Source organism: Tauraco erythrolophus, chromosome 1 (assembly GCF_009769465.1).
Source record: "Tauraco erythrolophus isolate bTauEry1 chromosome 1, bTauEry1.pri, whole genome shotgun sequence".
Lineage (NCBI taxonomy): Eukaryota > Metazoa > Chordata > Aves > Musophagiformes > Musophagidae > Tauraco > Tauraco erythrolophus.
In genome coordinates, this window is record NC_141465.1 from 97,916,133 (window position 1) to 97,930,263 (window position 14,131).

Genomic DNA, 14,131 nt, shown 5'->3' on the forward strand with positions numbered 1-14,131 from the left:
GATGGTTAGTACAGTAGTACGTAGTAGGCTTACATTTTTGAGAGAAAAAAACAGGTTAGATAACGGGAATTCTTTTTGTATTAGTGGGAATGACAAAGCAATAGAATTGACTGACTAGGGAAACTATTGAGTCTGTAATTGGACATCTTTTTGAGCAGGCAAAGCTAATAAACTTTTTGTATGACATAGTTGATTCTCTCATAGGAAAGCAGAATTGAGTCAAAGATATTTGTCTTGCTTATTCTGTGTATACACTGACCAAAATGTCCAAACATTACAGTTAGTTTGACATCTGTACGTAAAGACATATTTTTAAGAACACTTTTCTAAGGAGAATAAACACTTTGCACCTAGGATATTGTATCACAAATCTCAGTTAAAACTTAAGTCATGGCGTGATTATCTGATCTCTGCCATTACCAAGCAAGCCACTTGAAAATTAAGCTCAAACCGGTAAGGTGGTTTTTATTACGGGATTAATATTAAGGAGTTGCTAACACAGAATGGTATCCTGTTTTTTGAATTACATTTGCTTCACGTTTTGTGCACACAAGTTATAACTTTACAATATTCTGGAATGACAAAGATTTACTGAATTTATCTGCATTGCTGTTTTATGCTGAAAATACTTGAAGCAAGTAATGGATTTGGGATTTTTCTTTTTCAATATATTTGTATTTGAGAAGCAGCAAAATAATGGTTGATTAGCATAGTTTGTTGCAGGTGACGATTCAGAGAATCTACATAGCTTTTACATTTTGTATGAAGTTCTGAAATCCTTTATTCTTTTTGATCTATGTGTTGCTTTGCATATACAGTCCTTCATGTCCTTGGTGACCTTTCCTTTTTTTGTATTAAAATAATTCAGGGAATAATAGTCATCAAAACCATCCAAATTCAGTTCAAATCAATTTTTATATTGTTTTCGAATATCATTTGGTATTTTGAAAGCAACTTTCTGAACCATCTTATATCCTACTATTTTTAGCAGTTGTGGGGATAGATAGATAACATTTTAAGGCTGTGTCTAAACTAATCAACTAAAAAGCACTGGAGAATTCTTTTGGACATTGAACCTTAATTGTCCATAGTGCTAGTTTGTTAGGATAGACATGGGTATGCTTTTGGCCTGTGCGGAATTGCACGTTCCCAAACAACTTCTGGGCACAGTTTGGGAGATAGCAAGAGGTCTCATGAGCTGATCATCCATTCAGATAGTTGAGGACTCAAGAATCAGACAGGGGCAGATAGGTTTATTAAGGCAAGTTAAAATGGTTACAAAGCATATCTTCCCTTTTTCATCACGAGGACAATGACGCAGCACATCATAGGGAAGCTGGCTACAAGTATGTTCCAGTTGTTCAGAACTTGAGTGTCTAGCAAGGATCCCTGCACCTGTCAGGTTTGACATCTCAGGGTGCTTTTGGAGGCACAGAAGTGCATGGCAATGTTTGGTCACATATCAGGTGGCTCCAGATCTTTGTCCTCACCCTCTCCAAGTTATTTTGGGATCCATTTTAATATGGATGAGTGCCAGAATGATCAAAATTTAATTGATACTTTAGAGAGTTGCATGTTGTTGTGATAGGTTAAGCTTTCCTTGCTGCTCCAGCTAAAAATGTTCTGTGACATAGTACCACACCAACTCCCCAGCAGCACACATCTATCTCTCCCCACTCTCTTGCCCACACAACAATGCTAAGGCTTCAGCCCTATCCATGCCAACGTATGTTAACTGCGTGTTGCACTGGAAACTGTTCCCAAAACTAGTTCTGATTTGGTTATGCTGCATGGAGGGAGCTGAATCCAATAGTAAACGTGTAGACTTCTCAGTGCCTGTAATCCTTAGTGATGTAAAATAGTCCTGGACATATTTAATTTATTAATATGATTTATAATTCATAAATGCAATTTCATTTAAAAATCATAACGTTGACATTCTTTATAAACACTTGTGATGTACAAAGTTGCTAATAGTTGTCAGGATGCTATTAGTGGACATTTGGCCTTGGGTGTAGGCAACTGTACTAGCAGTCTCACACTGAGAATAGTGTTTCAAGCCATGTGTGATAACTCCTGCTTTATTTCTTAAAACTTGAGATGTTTGGAAATGTGTTCCCATGTTGTCCAGAAGAGAAAAAAAGAAACAGATTTTTCCTTGATCACTTTTATTTACTCAAAGATAAAATTGAGGGAAGTATGAAATATTGTTTCAGAAATAATTAATGCCCAGACCTCGTGAAATACACTGATAGCTAACCCAAATAGAATTTGGCAAGCAATCCTCACTTGGCTTCACAGCTTGCTCATTGATGGATGTGTTTTTAATGAGTTCGTACCAGAGGAAAAGATTTCACTAGAGTAAATTGAAGATTAGAGTGAGGCCTGATGAAGGCTGGTTTGTCTTAAATAATTCAGCAGACACTTAAAATGATCAATTCCATATTCAGCTGATGGTTTCACCTGTATGTCCTCATTGAGGATAACTCAAAATATATTAATGTTTTTCACTGTTGTCTGGAAAACATCATACTATCACTGTGTCTGCAGAGGTGTACTCTGCCCTTCTTAATATTTGATGCTTGGGCACAGCCATGCCTAAGGACATTCCAGTTTGTTTAAAATCCCGAAGTGGTGAGGTGCGTCTGTGCTGTGAGATCTTTTGATTGTATTAGTTTCTGTCTATAAACCTTACCTTGTGTTCTACAAGTCATGTGTATCAGCTGCTCTGCCTTGTCAGTGTTCTCTATCAGTAATTGCAGCCTTTCCAGGATTGTTGCCAAAGATTAACTTTCTACTATATACCGTCTGTGACAGTTAAAAAATCTCAAATTTTTGCAGTTAAAAAGCTCAAATGACAAATTGCAGTCAAGTTACTTATGTTGTTTAGAACAACAAAAGATATTTTTTTGTCTTGAGGTGATTTTTTTTTTGTCTTATCCAAAAAATAGAATGAGAACATCCTTAACTCCTGTATTGCTGATATCTTTCAAAACTTGACCTGGATAGGGTGGAGAACCAGGCTCAAGAAATATCTTCTGAAAGTGGCCATCATGATTTGCAGTGATTTGTTTACAGTTGCCATTGGATTGGATTGGCTTGGCTTATGTTACTTCCTCTGTATCACTGACAGATTGTGATGCTGAATCATAGAGGAATGTTCCTGTAGAAGGTTCAGTACCAGCAGGTCTCACTCATCCCTGTTTAGTTCTGCTAAAACTCTTTTGGGTAGCTAATCTAAAGAATAAGTTGACTTATTGTTGTCTGATGTTAATTCAGATGGCTGGGAGTGGTTGATTGTTGTTTCTTCTAGCACATCTCTTTCAGTTTTCTTCTTGGCAGATATCTCTACAACTTCAGATCAATAAAGTTGTTCGTCTGAAGGGTCCTCATCTTTTGCTTCCAGCCAGTCACTTGACAGATTCCTCTAAACGCCTCAAGAGCCTTCCTGAATCTGATTTGATGCTTTTGCTTCACTAGAAATGTATGCAATCCTCTAATGTTCCTGTTGTGATTTGAACATTTTAAGAAAAACACTTCTGTTTTTATTAAGTTTCTTGGAATTTAGCCACCTAAATTGAGCCAGGCATCCAAATGACTAGCTAATGTAGGGCAGCTGTGCTGAAAGAATCTTGAGACTAGTCAGTACCTCTTAGGTCCCTGGAGCTTGAAATGGCTATGCAGGTATTTCAGGCTCCTACAGAGCCCAAGGGCTTTAGGGTTTGCTTTCACTGTGATTGTTTTGTAGAACTGGGGAACTTTCTCCTAGATATGCAAGCTGTCTTCCAAAGAATTCATTTATGTGACACTTCATGTCAGACTGTTTTTTCTGCAGATTATCTGTGGTTCCAAATACACTAAATAACCATATGGATAAAAATTCCACAGTTGTTATTGAATTCTCTATTGACAGAACTACAGAAGATCTACAGTGGAATGCTTTTTCCCTTACCAGTACTGTCATCATCATAGACACATACCTTCCTGCTTAGAAAATTAACTTGGACACCTTGTTGAGTCAGTAGAGAAGACTATACTAAATATCAATGTGGTAGAGATCTGAGCTTTTTGAAACTGGCCTTGTCTGTTACATCAAAGACATCATAAACAGCTGCTGTTGTGGTCTTTACTACTGTGTATTGCTTAAATAATTACATAGCATCAAATTCCACTTTTATGTTGGAGTTTTTATGGTGGTTCAACCTGATGGAAAGTACTAAGACTGCTGTCATGGTTTTCAGACATTCCCATCCAGACCTTGATCATCTGTCTGTATCTTCATGGCTTGTGTGTTGGGAGACTCAAAGTAATATTGTTGACTTGCTTTTCATTAGAAGGTGCGTTCCTGATAGTAGCTAGATAGAAGCGGAGACATTTATTTTAGAGCTAATGTGATCAGATTTTTCCACTTGGAGTACAGCTAGATCTGTTTTACTTTTAGAAACTTTTCTCCATTTGATTCGATATATTATTCTATTTTAAATTCCTCAGTGACTTCTGCCCTTGAATTCTGGTATAAATTTATTTATTTTTGCTATCTGGCTGAATTAGAGGTTTTACAGAGGATTTTTACCTATATTAAACTCTTGACTTGGTTTCCCATGAGGAAAGCTTTTCATTCTAGTGACATCTGCTCCATATGTACCTTTTAATGAAAATAGCTTTTCTGGCATCTGTTAGGTCTGCTAAAAATAGAAGAATTTGGGAAATTCAGACCCCCCCCGGATGATTCCTTTTGAGGAAAATATCATTGTCTAAATTCAACTTGGAGAAACAAAAGCTGTCTCTACATTCCATTCTGATCAAGTTGTCAGTAAATCGAATTGTATTTTTTGGATAAGACAAAAAAATCACCTCTTTTCATAGTAGAACATACCTATCTGTGAATTTCAGCATGAGGACTCTAAACTCAGCTTATTTTGACAGCTGTGTTGTAGCCTCCATTGGCAATTTGGATGTGTTTCATAAGACAAGTAACTTCTGGAGTATTAAAAAGGAATGCCCTTCGTTTCTGACATCTGCTGACTGGCCTTGCTGATCCATCTGTGTTGAACATAATGAAATCAAAAACAGTACCAGGGATTTTCTGCACTGTATATCAGTGCACTGTCTTCCACAAGACAAGATGCACCTGTGTGCAGCTAGGAGGTAACTGATAGGTGGTGTCCTGTGTCACAGCACGCTCACTTCTCTTCTGTCCTGAGTATCCTTTAGGAAAATCTTGGATTTGCAAGAAATTGAGTCAGTGGTGCAAATTCAAGCTGTTTATAATTCAAGCTGGAGAAATAGAGTAGCAGGACGTGCCCTCTATCAGTGCTAGTAAGGCTGAAAAGTCATCAGTTAAATTGTTTGCATGTACATGTATCCACACTGTAAGTATAAAGACTTTCTGAGTTCTTGTAAGTAATTTTAATTTTGAGTTGGCAGTTCTTGACTTTATTATCATTTATTTGGGAAAAAGGATGAGGCTATTTCCACAAAGCCATAAAAACATCTCAACTAAAATACTGTTCCATTATAGTGGATTGACTTCCCGTACACTGAAATAAAGTTTGGTCTTTCTAGAATGCTGATGGTCTTCACTAAGATTTGAGCATTCATTTCAAGATGAACAGGGTGTTCTTTTTCCTCTTTAAACATGTGATAAAAGGCCTATTAAGGTACCAGTTCGTCCTTACTTGATTTTTTTCTTCTTTTCAATTGCCTAGGTCTAAAGATAAGTGTTAGGAATTCACACTTCTTACCTATGCACTCTATAAAATTCACTGATGCTGCACTGATGAAAACCATACATTTTTCACAGGGGATGGCCTTCCAGTTTCCTTTGTAGTTGGTTTTGCTGTGACTGATATTTTACTTTTTGGATGGGAATGCTTTCAGGTGGTCTGACAGCCTCGACGCTCTTGATCCTTTAAGGAAGTTATATTGTGAAATTGGAACCCTTGCAGTGTTTTTCTCTACGAGCTTGTGGTAAGAATGAATCACATTCAGTGATCAAAATGTAATGTCAGTGTAACTTCTGAGACATGTTCCTTTACCTGACATCAACAAAGCAGACAGCGAAAGTACATGTTTACCAGATGACACATTCTTGCAGGTGCCTTCTGATTTGTGCTGCATTTTAGAGAAAAACCTCTGTCTGCTGTTGGATAAAGGGCTGTGAGAGCTACTGCTGGATAGCTCAACTCAGTTGTCAATTCCCATGTGGATTTGCACATAGAATATCCTTGTGGACTATTACTTGAAACACAGAACAGTTCTTTACCCATACGCTGTGTTCTCTGACATGTGTAGCCCACTCACTCTTTAGCTTTCTACTTCAACTTCCCTTTTTAATTACTTGGATTGTCATTTTTCAGGATTCCACTATAAAGACATAAGTAGACATAAGCCTCTCAACACCGCAACACGTACATTCTTAGCATCTCTTGTGATAAAGTGTATAGATTTTACACCTTGAATATATTTTTAGACTACATATCACAAAGAAAGCCACATATTGCTAAAGGAATTCTCCATCTCCTCCCTTCTCAATTATTGACTTAGCAAACAAGTAAACAAATAGCACCAACAACATACGTTGTACATGAACTATGGATTTCAGAGTATTTAAAAACCAAAAATTAAGTAAAGCCCAATGGCATTTCTGTTGCATTTCTGGCATGTACTTCTGTTTCTGATATTTTAGATTATATATTTCTGCATCTATCCTTAAGACTTACATACGGAACTTCTTAATTTGTTGTAGTTCATCTGGTTCTGATGAAAACTTTGCATCTTTCGTGCATATGTGCTTGCTTGTGTTTGTGCAACACATCTTTGTAATCTACAGTACCTGATTGTTTTGGTTTCAAGAATCTACCTGAGTAGCCAAAAGTCAATAAATGATGCATCTTTTGCTGGTTCTGTAGTATCTTGAGTTTGGTACCATTTGAAATCAATGCAACTTTTGCTTTATTTTGTTAGTTCCCATGGTTTCATATTAATGATTGTCTCTATTGCACCCTGAGTAGGGACAAATATTACAAATCTGGATAATTTCAATCAAGTTTTGTGTTTTTCTAGTCTAGTCTCAAATTTTCCTGAATGGAGAACGAAACTTAAAATTAAGAATATTCTTCTTAGTATGCTGAGAAGTAGTAGTACACATATAAATCTAGTATGTGAATTGTTTGAGGAAAAGGAGTTGATACTGATTCTTCCTGATGAATCTGCCAGAATTACTTTGTGACATGTGCCTCTTTGCAGTACCTTAATATTCTCTTAGGTTAAGGTTTTATTCCTAAATTAGGTATCAAGTTGTAAGGGCATTACGTTCATTTTAGATGTATTTTAAGTATTTCCATTTCACTGTGAAATGCCCTATTTAAATTCAAGTCCCATTATCCTTGCTAATATTTTCTTAAGTAAGAATTTTACCATACTATTGGATGCTATTTAGTGTACGATGAGTACAGAATAGCTACAGTTGGTACGGAGCTGACGTTCAAACTGTATATTTTAGTGTTTTGCTTTAGGACCAGACTGGAGGCAGTCTGTGGACCAAATAAAGCTCAGTAGTGGAGTTGATTTTCAACCTAGTTTAATCTGAAATACATGCTGCTGGTGTGCTCTGCTCTGTGATGCAAACCCAAATGTGGTTATTGGAAAGGATTGCTTATTTTACTTCAAGAATTCTTATCTGAACTAAAATGCAAACGGTGTGTTTACTTCAGTGGAACATCATCAGGTGGTTGCACTGCCAGGCAGGCATTACAGAACTAGTTTAGTAGCATAAAATGTTAGCTCTACCTGATTTTATTTTCTACTGCTGTCATGGTAAAACCAATAAAATATATTGTAAATTTCATCCTCTTCTGCTTCTATATCAAACCTTCTGGATTAGACAGCCTTCAGTATCATTAAGAGACCTTGTTTGACTTTACACTGAAATGGGTGAAGAGTGTCATGATTATCCTTTTCGCTGAGTCTATGGTGGGATAATCAGCACCAAATGACTTGTGAACCTTGCACTGTCAGAGCTGTTTTTGCATTGATGGACTAGAGATGGGCTGAGAAATACTCTCTAAAACCTTAGGTATTGGAGGGCTATAATTCCAATTTTAAGACAAACATTTAAGGCCACTATATGAAACCTATTTGTAGAAGTGCCAATATTATTGCTTCTTGTCTCACATTGAGAAGTACTGATAAAGAAGAAAACTGAAAAGAAGTTACTGATAGCTGGAAACCATAACATGTGTTTTTTATTTTAACAAAACAAAATCTAGTTTAGGATTTCAGGAATTGACAAGGCATTATTGGCTTGAACCTTGCTTTGAGAACGAAAAATACAAGGTCTTACAGAAATCATCAAATTGGTGAGAAAACAGGGATAGGGAAAAATGAAAGCAGCAGCTCATGGAAGAATTTGAGACTAGCATGAGAACAGAACCATAGAGCAGGGAATAAAAAAAAAACATGATTTCTGCTGTGGAAGAAGGAAAAAGCAAGGAAAATATAATGCCTGGTAGGGAGGAAAGGAGCAAGAATAGAAGACAAAGTTTCTGGGATTGTATGTGATGCCAAACCTAAAAAGTGTTTCAAGCTTTCTGTGATAGAGTTGGAAGGATGAGTAGTACATTGGAAACTTTGGAGACAGAGGTATTTAATTTATTGAATGCATTTGGTGTTCCTTGATTTAAAAAAGCAATAAAATTTGAAGTCTCATTGTTTGGGTATAGTATACAATGTGCAAAATATCTCTGGGGTGGCAATTCAGTGACCTAAGTTATATGGGAAGATTGAAACCCCTGTTGAAAATCCTTGACTAGTAAACAATAGAAAAAGCAAAATTTTTTGTGTGTGATATACAGAAGCTAATGTTTTCCTGGGAGCATTCTGCTTTATCTAATTAACTGTATGAGGTCGAGGAGTATAGTGGGGTATGAATACTGGTATATATTAACTTATGCTATATTAAGTGTTTCATAGCTGAGATTTTTCAAAACTGTTACTTTCCTGCAAGTTTATATTAAGCTTTTATTGAAATCAGCTTTTAAATATTTGCACCAGAAAATGAGATTTGCCTTGTTTTGGTACATCCTGAGTTATACAAAATTTGTGAACTACTTTTATTACTTTGCAACTACTGGGTCATAAACTTGGATTAGTTTTATAGGATTTGGTATATGAGTTGACAGATGTGATATATGATGACGCTTTATCTTTTATTGCTTACACATACTAGTTACTGGGAAAGGATAGGGGCAGTTCGTATTAACCACAAGATGGGATTTCAGCTGCTTACCCAAGTGTCTCTCATTCATTCGTTCATTTGCTATCAGTTATAGCAGATATATTGCTTCTTCAAGCCTGTCACACCAATAAATCATTACAGATTGTATGCATTTGTACAGTGCCAAAGTGTAGCATGAATTTTAAAGGAAATCTCCTATTTTCTTTTCAATCAGATGAGCAACGTGAAGAGACTACGGCCACGGCTCAGTGCTATTCTTTTTAAGCTTCAGTTTGAGGAGCAGGTGAACAACATCAAACCTGACATCATGGCTGTCAGTGCTGCCTGTGAAGAGATAAAGAAGAGTAAGAGCTTTAGCAAGCTGCTGGAACTAGTATTGTTAATGGGAAACTACATGAATGCAGGTTCTCGGAATGCACAGACCTTTGGATATAATCTCAGCTCCCTATGTAAAGTGAGTTTTGAAATGTCCATGTTGAGTATCACATTCACTTTTTTCACTTTTTTTTTTTGTTTTTATTACATTACTTAAATACCTTGTTTTGATGTTCTTCCTGCAGTTAATTCTTTGTTTTTCTTTTCTCAATCATAATTCTTAGTGCTGTTTGATGCTTTGAACAATACAGCTAATCTGTGTAGAGTCCTCTTGAGACTGGCTTGCATTTAAACTTTTAGAATATTCCATATTGAGGGTGTAATAAAAAAAAAAACACAACAAAAACCCAAACTAAATAAGGTTATGGAAGGACCACATCACTGTGATCATAGTAGTGTTGTAGTGTTACGTGTGAGCACTTCTAAGACTGTCAAATTTTAATCTGTTTTAATACAGTTATGTTTTCTGTTTTACATAAATTTTCTGCTTATCTGATTCTCTTTTGTTGTTCAGTTTCATCAGTTCCCCATTTTTTTCTAATTTTCCTTGCATTTTCACTCTTCCAACTTTTACATAGGATGTATACAAGAAGACATCTGTACTTTCTTGAGTATTAATTTGTAATCAGTTCTAATCCTGATTGCCTTCTCCTTATTTAGTGTTGTTATTTTTGACCTCTGCCCTCTGGGAAGTCACTGCAAAATCTGTACAGAGTGCACGTGTGTAGTAGTCCTTACGAGAATGTAATTATTTGGAAGTTTGTATATACTTTTTGTCTTTTCTCAGCTTATCTTTTTACACAATGGAGAAAATACAATATGTTAACTTCTTTCTTTAAAATAATCACCTTTAGTCTGCCATGTTTCAGAAGAATTCTTTCACTATGGTTCTCTAGTGTTGAATGCTATTCCTGTAACTTAAATATTCATAGAGAATGTTATATACCTTCCATAGTCTAAAGTAAACATTTAAGCATGCATCAGCCACCTAGAGAAATACAGCATAGATGAAATTATTGGGTTAAATATACAATTTTTTGAGAAACATATTCAGAAGGAAGATACTAACGATTTTCTCTCCTATTTGGTGCATTTACTTCTTAGGTATGATTTTGCAAGAATCTATCCTGGGTCTGGTTATATTATCTGTATGTGTAATGCACAAAGCAACAAAAAAAAAGAGATATAATTATGGAAAAAATATGAAGCTAATTGTTACAGGCACTTTGCAGATCAGTGTCAAAATTCAAAAAATATCTTGGAGAAATAATTTAAGATCTAGAAGATGAAAATTTTAAAGACTACCATGAAGTACTACACATAGAAAAGGGAACTGATGTGTGCAAATAATGAAAGTAAGGAGTGAATGACTAGGCAGAATTCCAGAAAATGGGCTTTAAGTCCTGGCTAACTCTACAGTGCTCTGGCATTAAATGCATTTGATAAGCTAGGATCTATTGTGTAGTTTCTCTGATTAGTACACTTACAGGTTATTTAGCTTTACAGGAGTTTACAACACTCTATTGGAGAGGAAAAAACGTCTCTTTTAGTGGACCTTCTGTATCGTATAAAGATGATAATTACTGCTTAGTTCATGCTGATAAGGTTTTAAGTGAAGTCTTGTCTGAATTACTGCATTAAATGTATAGACTGACTGGTGAGAGTCCAGGTGATAATAACACGTAACACTTCTAAAGTGAGAAAAAAAGTATTTGAGTGTATTTAGTTTAGAAAAGAAAGGAGAGGAACACGAGGAGGACATCACAGTGTCCTTTTGTTATTAATTTGTGATAAAGGAGGGATTTGAACATTTGTTTTCTGTGTCACTAAAGTAGAAAATGGAATAATTGGCTTTGCTGATCACAAAATAAGTTTGCTTAAAAGTTAAGAATGCTTTCTAAGAACTTGATAGTGAAGAAGATTGTGGAAAGCTTTTGAAATCCAGAAATACTAATAAAAGACTCTCAAAGAGTCTCCAAATTAACGTCCAAATTAAGAGTTAAAATAAGTAATATTTTTAATACAGTATTTAGTTAACTAATTGGGAAGTGTTTGCATCCTAGTTTGTAAATATGAGACCATGATGCTTAAAAACTTCTCTAGGAGGAAGATAATGCAATCATAATGGTTGTTGAATATGAGTGTATTGATGTCCCTTCCCATGGCAGGGAGGTTGGACTAGATGGTCTTTGAAGGTTCCTTCCAAGCCAAACCATTCTATGATTAGGAAGGATATACCAACCATTATAGATTTTGCTGGGAGGCAGAGCCTTAGAGATCGTCTGTAAAATTTCAGATTTCTCCCACTAGATATCCCAGGACAAGTACAAGCTACAGTCAACTACTTGTTCTTTTGAAGACTGACAGATTTTTCAGAGAGAGAATCACTGGGAGTTTGCATTTACTATCCTATGTGTATCAGGGTACTAGTCATCTATTCCTGATTTACCTCATGCAATTGTGGCCTCATTTAGGAAGTCCTGAGTGCCAAGCCTTCACTGGTTATGAAATTGTGTCTTACACAGACAGATCACTTTGTCTGGAAGCACAGAGGTAAAACTATGTATGTGTAATTTTGGGGATTTTCTTAACTATATGTAGCGTCTTGATTAATGCTTAATCTCCTCTTTTCTGAGAATAGTAAACTGGATCAACTGTTAAAAATATGAGTATGAAAACAGGAAAAAAAACACCTAAATCAGTATTCTTTCAAGGCCCAAAACTAGAAAGCTGCAAATTGCGGACTGCTTGGTTGTCCGCACAGAAGTTTTCAGTAGGAGTTCTGAGAACTTAAAAATTCTTCTTTGCAGTGGCAAAGTGTCCTTCAAAGGTGTTGGTTTCTATAATATCAGAAGAATATACAATTTATCTGCTCTTCTTCATTGGTGCCCACCTATGCATAGGGAAGTATATGGACTGTCCACTTTGGAGAAGACAATTCCATCTTGCCTTCTCCCTCTATCATGTAGAATTGAATTGTAATAGTTCTTCTGCATCAGAGAACATGTGTACCTATTCTCAGAAGAGAGATATGATATTGGTTTGCTAATAATAGTTTGTTAAATATTGATATATTAAAATTATATGCATGTTTATAACACTGGTGTATTTTTAAAACTAACTTGTGTTAACTACATGTATTTTGAGTAGTGTCACATTCTAGAAATTTTGTGTGATGTATCAATTAAGACATTTCTCACTGAGATTCCCAGTACAGCAGAAGTAGCTTATTCTATAACACTGCTTACAGTAATGACCATAGAATATATTTTTTGGTTTTGATATATGTATGTTCCATTTCTGTTTAGTTGAAAATTATGTCTCACATTATTATTAATCCACTCATCTGAAGGAAAACATACATTCTGGAAGAGTATATGTCATCATATTTATTAAGATCGCATCATTTTGATCTTTGAAAATAATCACTCACTTTTTACAGTGAAGTATGAAATATCAACCTCAGTGATAAACGCCATCCAAATTTCTCCATTTTAATTTGCATACAGTATGGAAACAGCAAACACTATACTCTTATTTGGTTTTTAAATCAGATTAATAAAATGCTCTTTAGCTGATCTCTGAGGATATTGGGAAGCACAAGAAGTGTGAAAAAACCCCTTTATAAGAAATTTGCAACCCTGGGAAAACTGGTAATATATATTTAGAAAAATAATAAATGTGCATGCATATTTAAATTGGGATTGATCTTGCTCTCGGTTCCTTATTCAGAAGTAATCCCCATATAACTCTGTGCCTGGTTTTGAACTCTCTTTGGAAAGGAAGGTAATTTTTCCTTTCTGCCTTGTTGCTGTAGTTACTCTTATACCGTTAAGCATTGCTGATCACTTGTATTTTTGATGGCAACCAAGCTAAAGAACGGTCTTAAAGCTGAAGCGAACTGACATGAGTTTTCTACTTGTGTAGGGCGAGTTGTAATTCTGCTCTACGGGCTTTTTCTCCCAATATCCAGATTGCAATTCTGTGTGCAATTGCGACAGCCCTTTAGTGTGTATGCATGCTTTGTATGTGCCTACGTACGCGTATACTTCTTCTCTTCCACTGTTTGATGCAGCAATAGCTTTTAAGTAGTGAAGGAACATCTTCATATGAGATGTCGTCGTCCATTTATAAAAATTTCTTTGGTGATTGAAAAGACTAGCTCAAATGGGAGACTACAACAGAAAGGTGTAGCTGAATGCTTGCCAATTGTCAATTCTTAGTGTTTTTACACAAGTAGCTGCGAGTTTTAAAATGGCCAGCCTTAAAATAATTTTACGTGTATAAAGGGGTCACAAAGAAAAGTTTGTGCTTAAGAATTTTTCAAGTCTTAAGTTTTTACACAATGAAACCTATGAACTCGTGTTAGCCCTGTTGAGAAGTGATAACAATAAGAACTCATGCAGGTTGAGATTGTAGCTTCCACTGCATAAATATTGTTAGGCTAGAGTTAGCTTCACACATAAGAAAATCGTGTCATGGAGTGGATATGTGCATCATGTATTGCTAGATTTTTCC

The 14,131-nt window shown here is 35.8% G+C and overlaps 1 protein-coding gene across 1 annotated transcript in view; it reads left to right on the plus strand.

Moving 5' to 3' along the window:
• Positions 1 to 14,131, plus strand: part of DIAPH3 (diaphanous related formin 3) — a 250,682-nt gene that overhangs the window by 129,781 nt on the left and 106,770 nt on the right. The window contains exon 22 of the mRNA XM_086611740.1: positions 9,453 to 9,692. Within this exon, the coding sequence (XP_086467866.1) occupies positions 9,453 to 9,692 (240 nt within the window). The remainder of the gene's footprint in view (positions 1 to 9,452; positions 9,693 to 14,131) is intronic.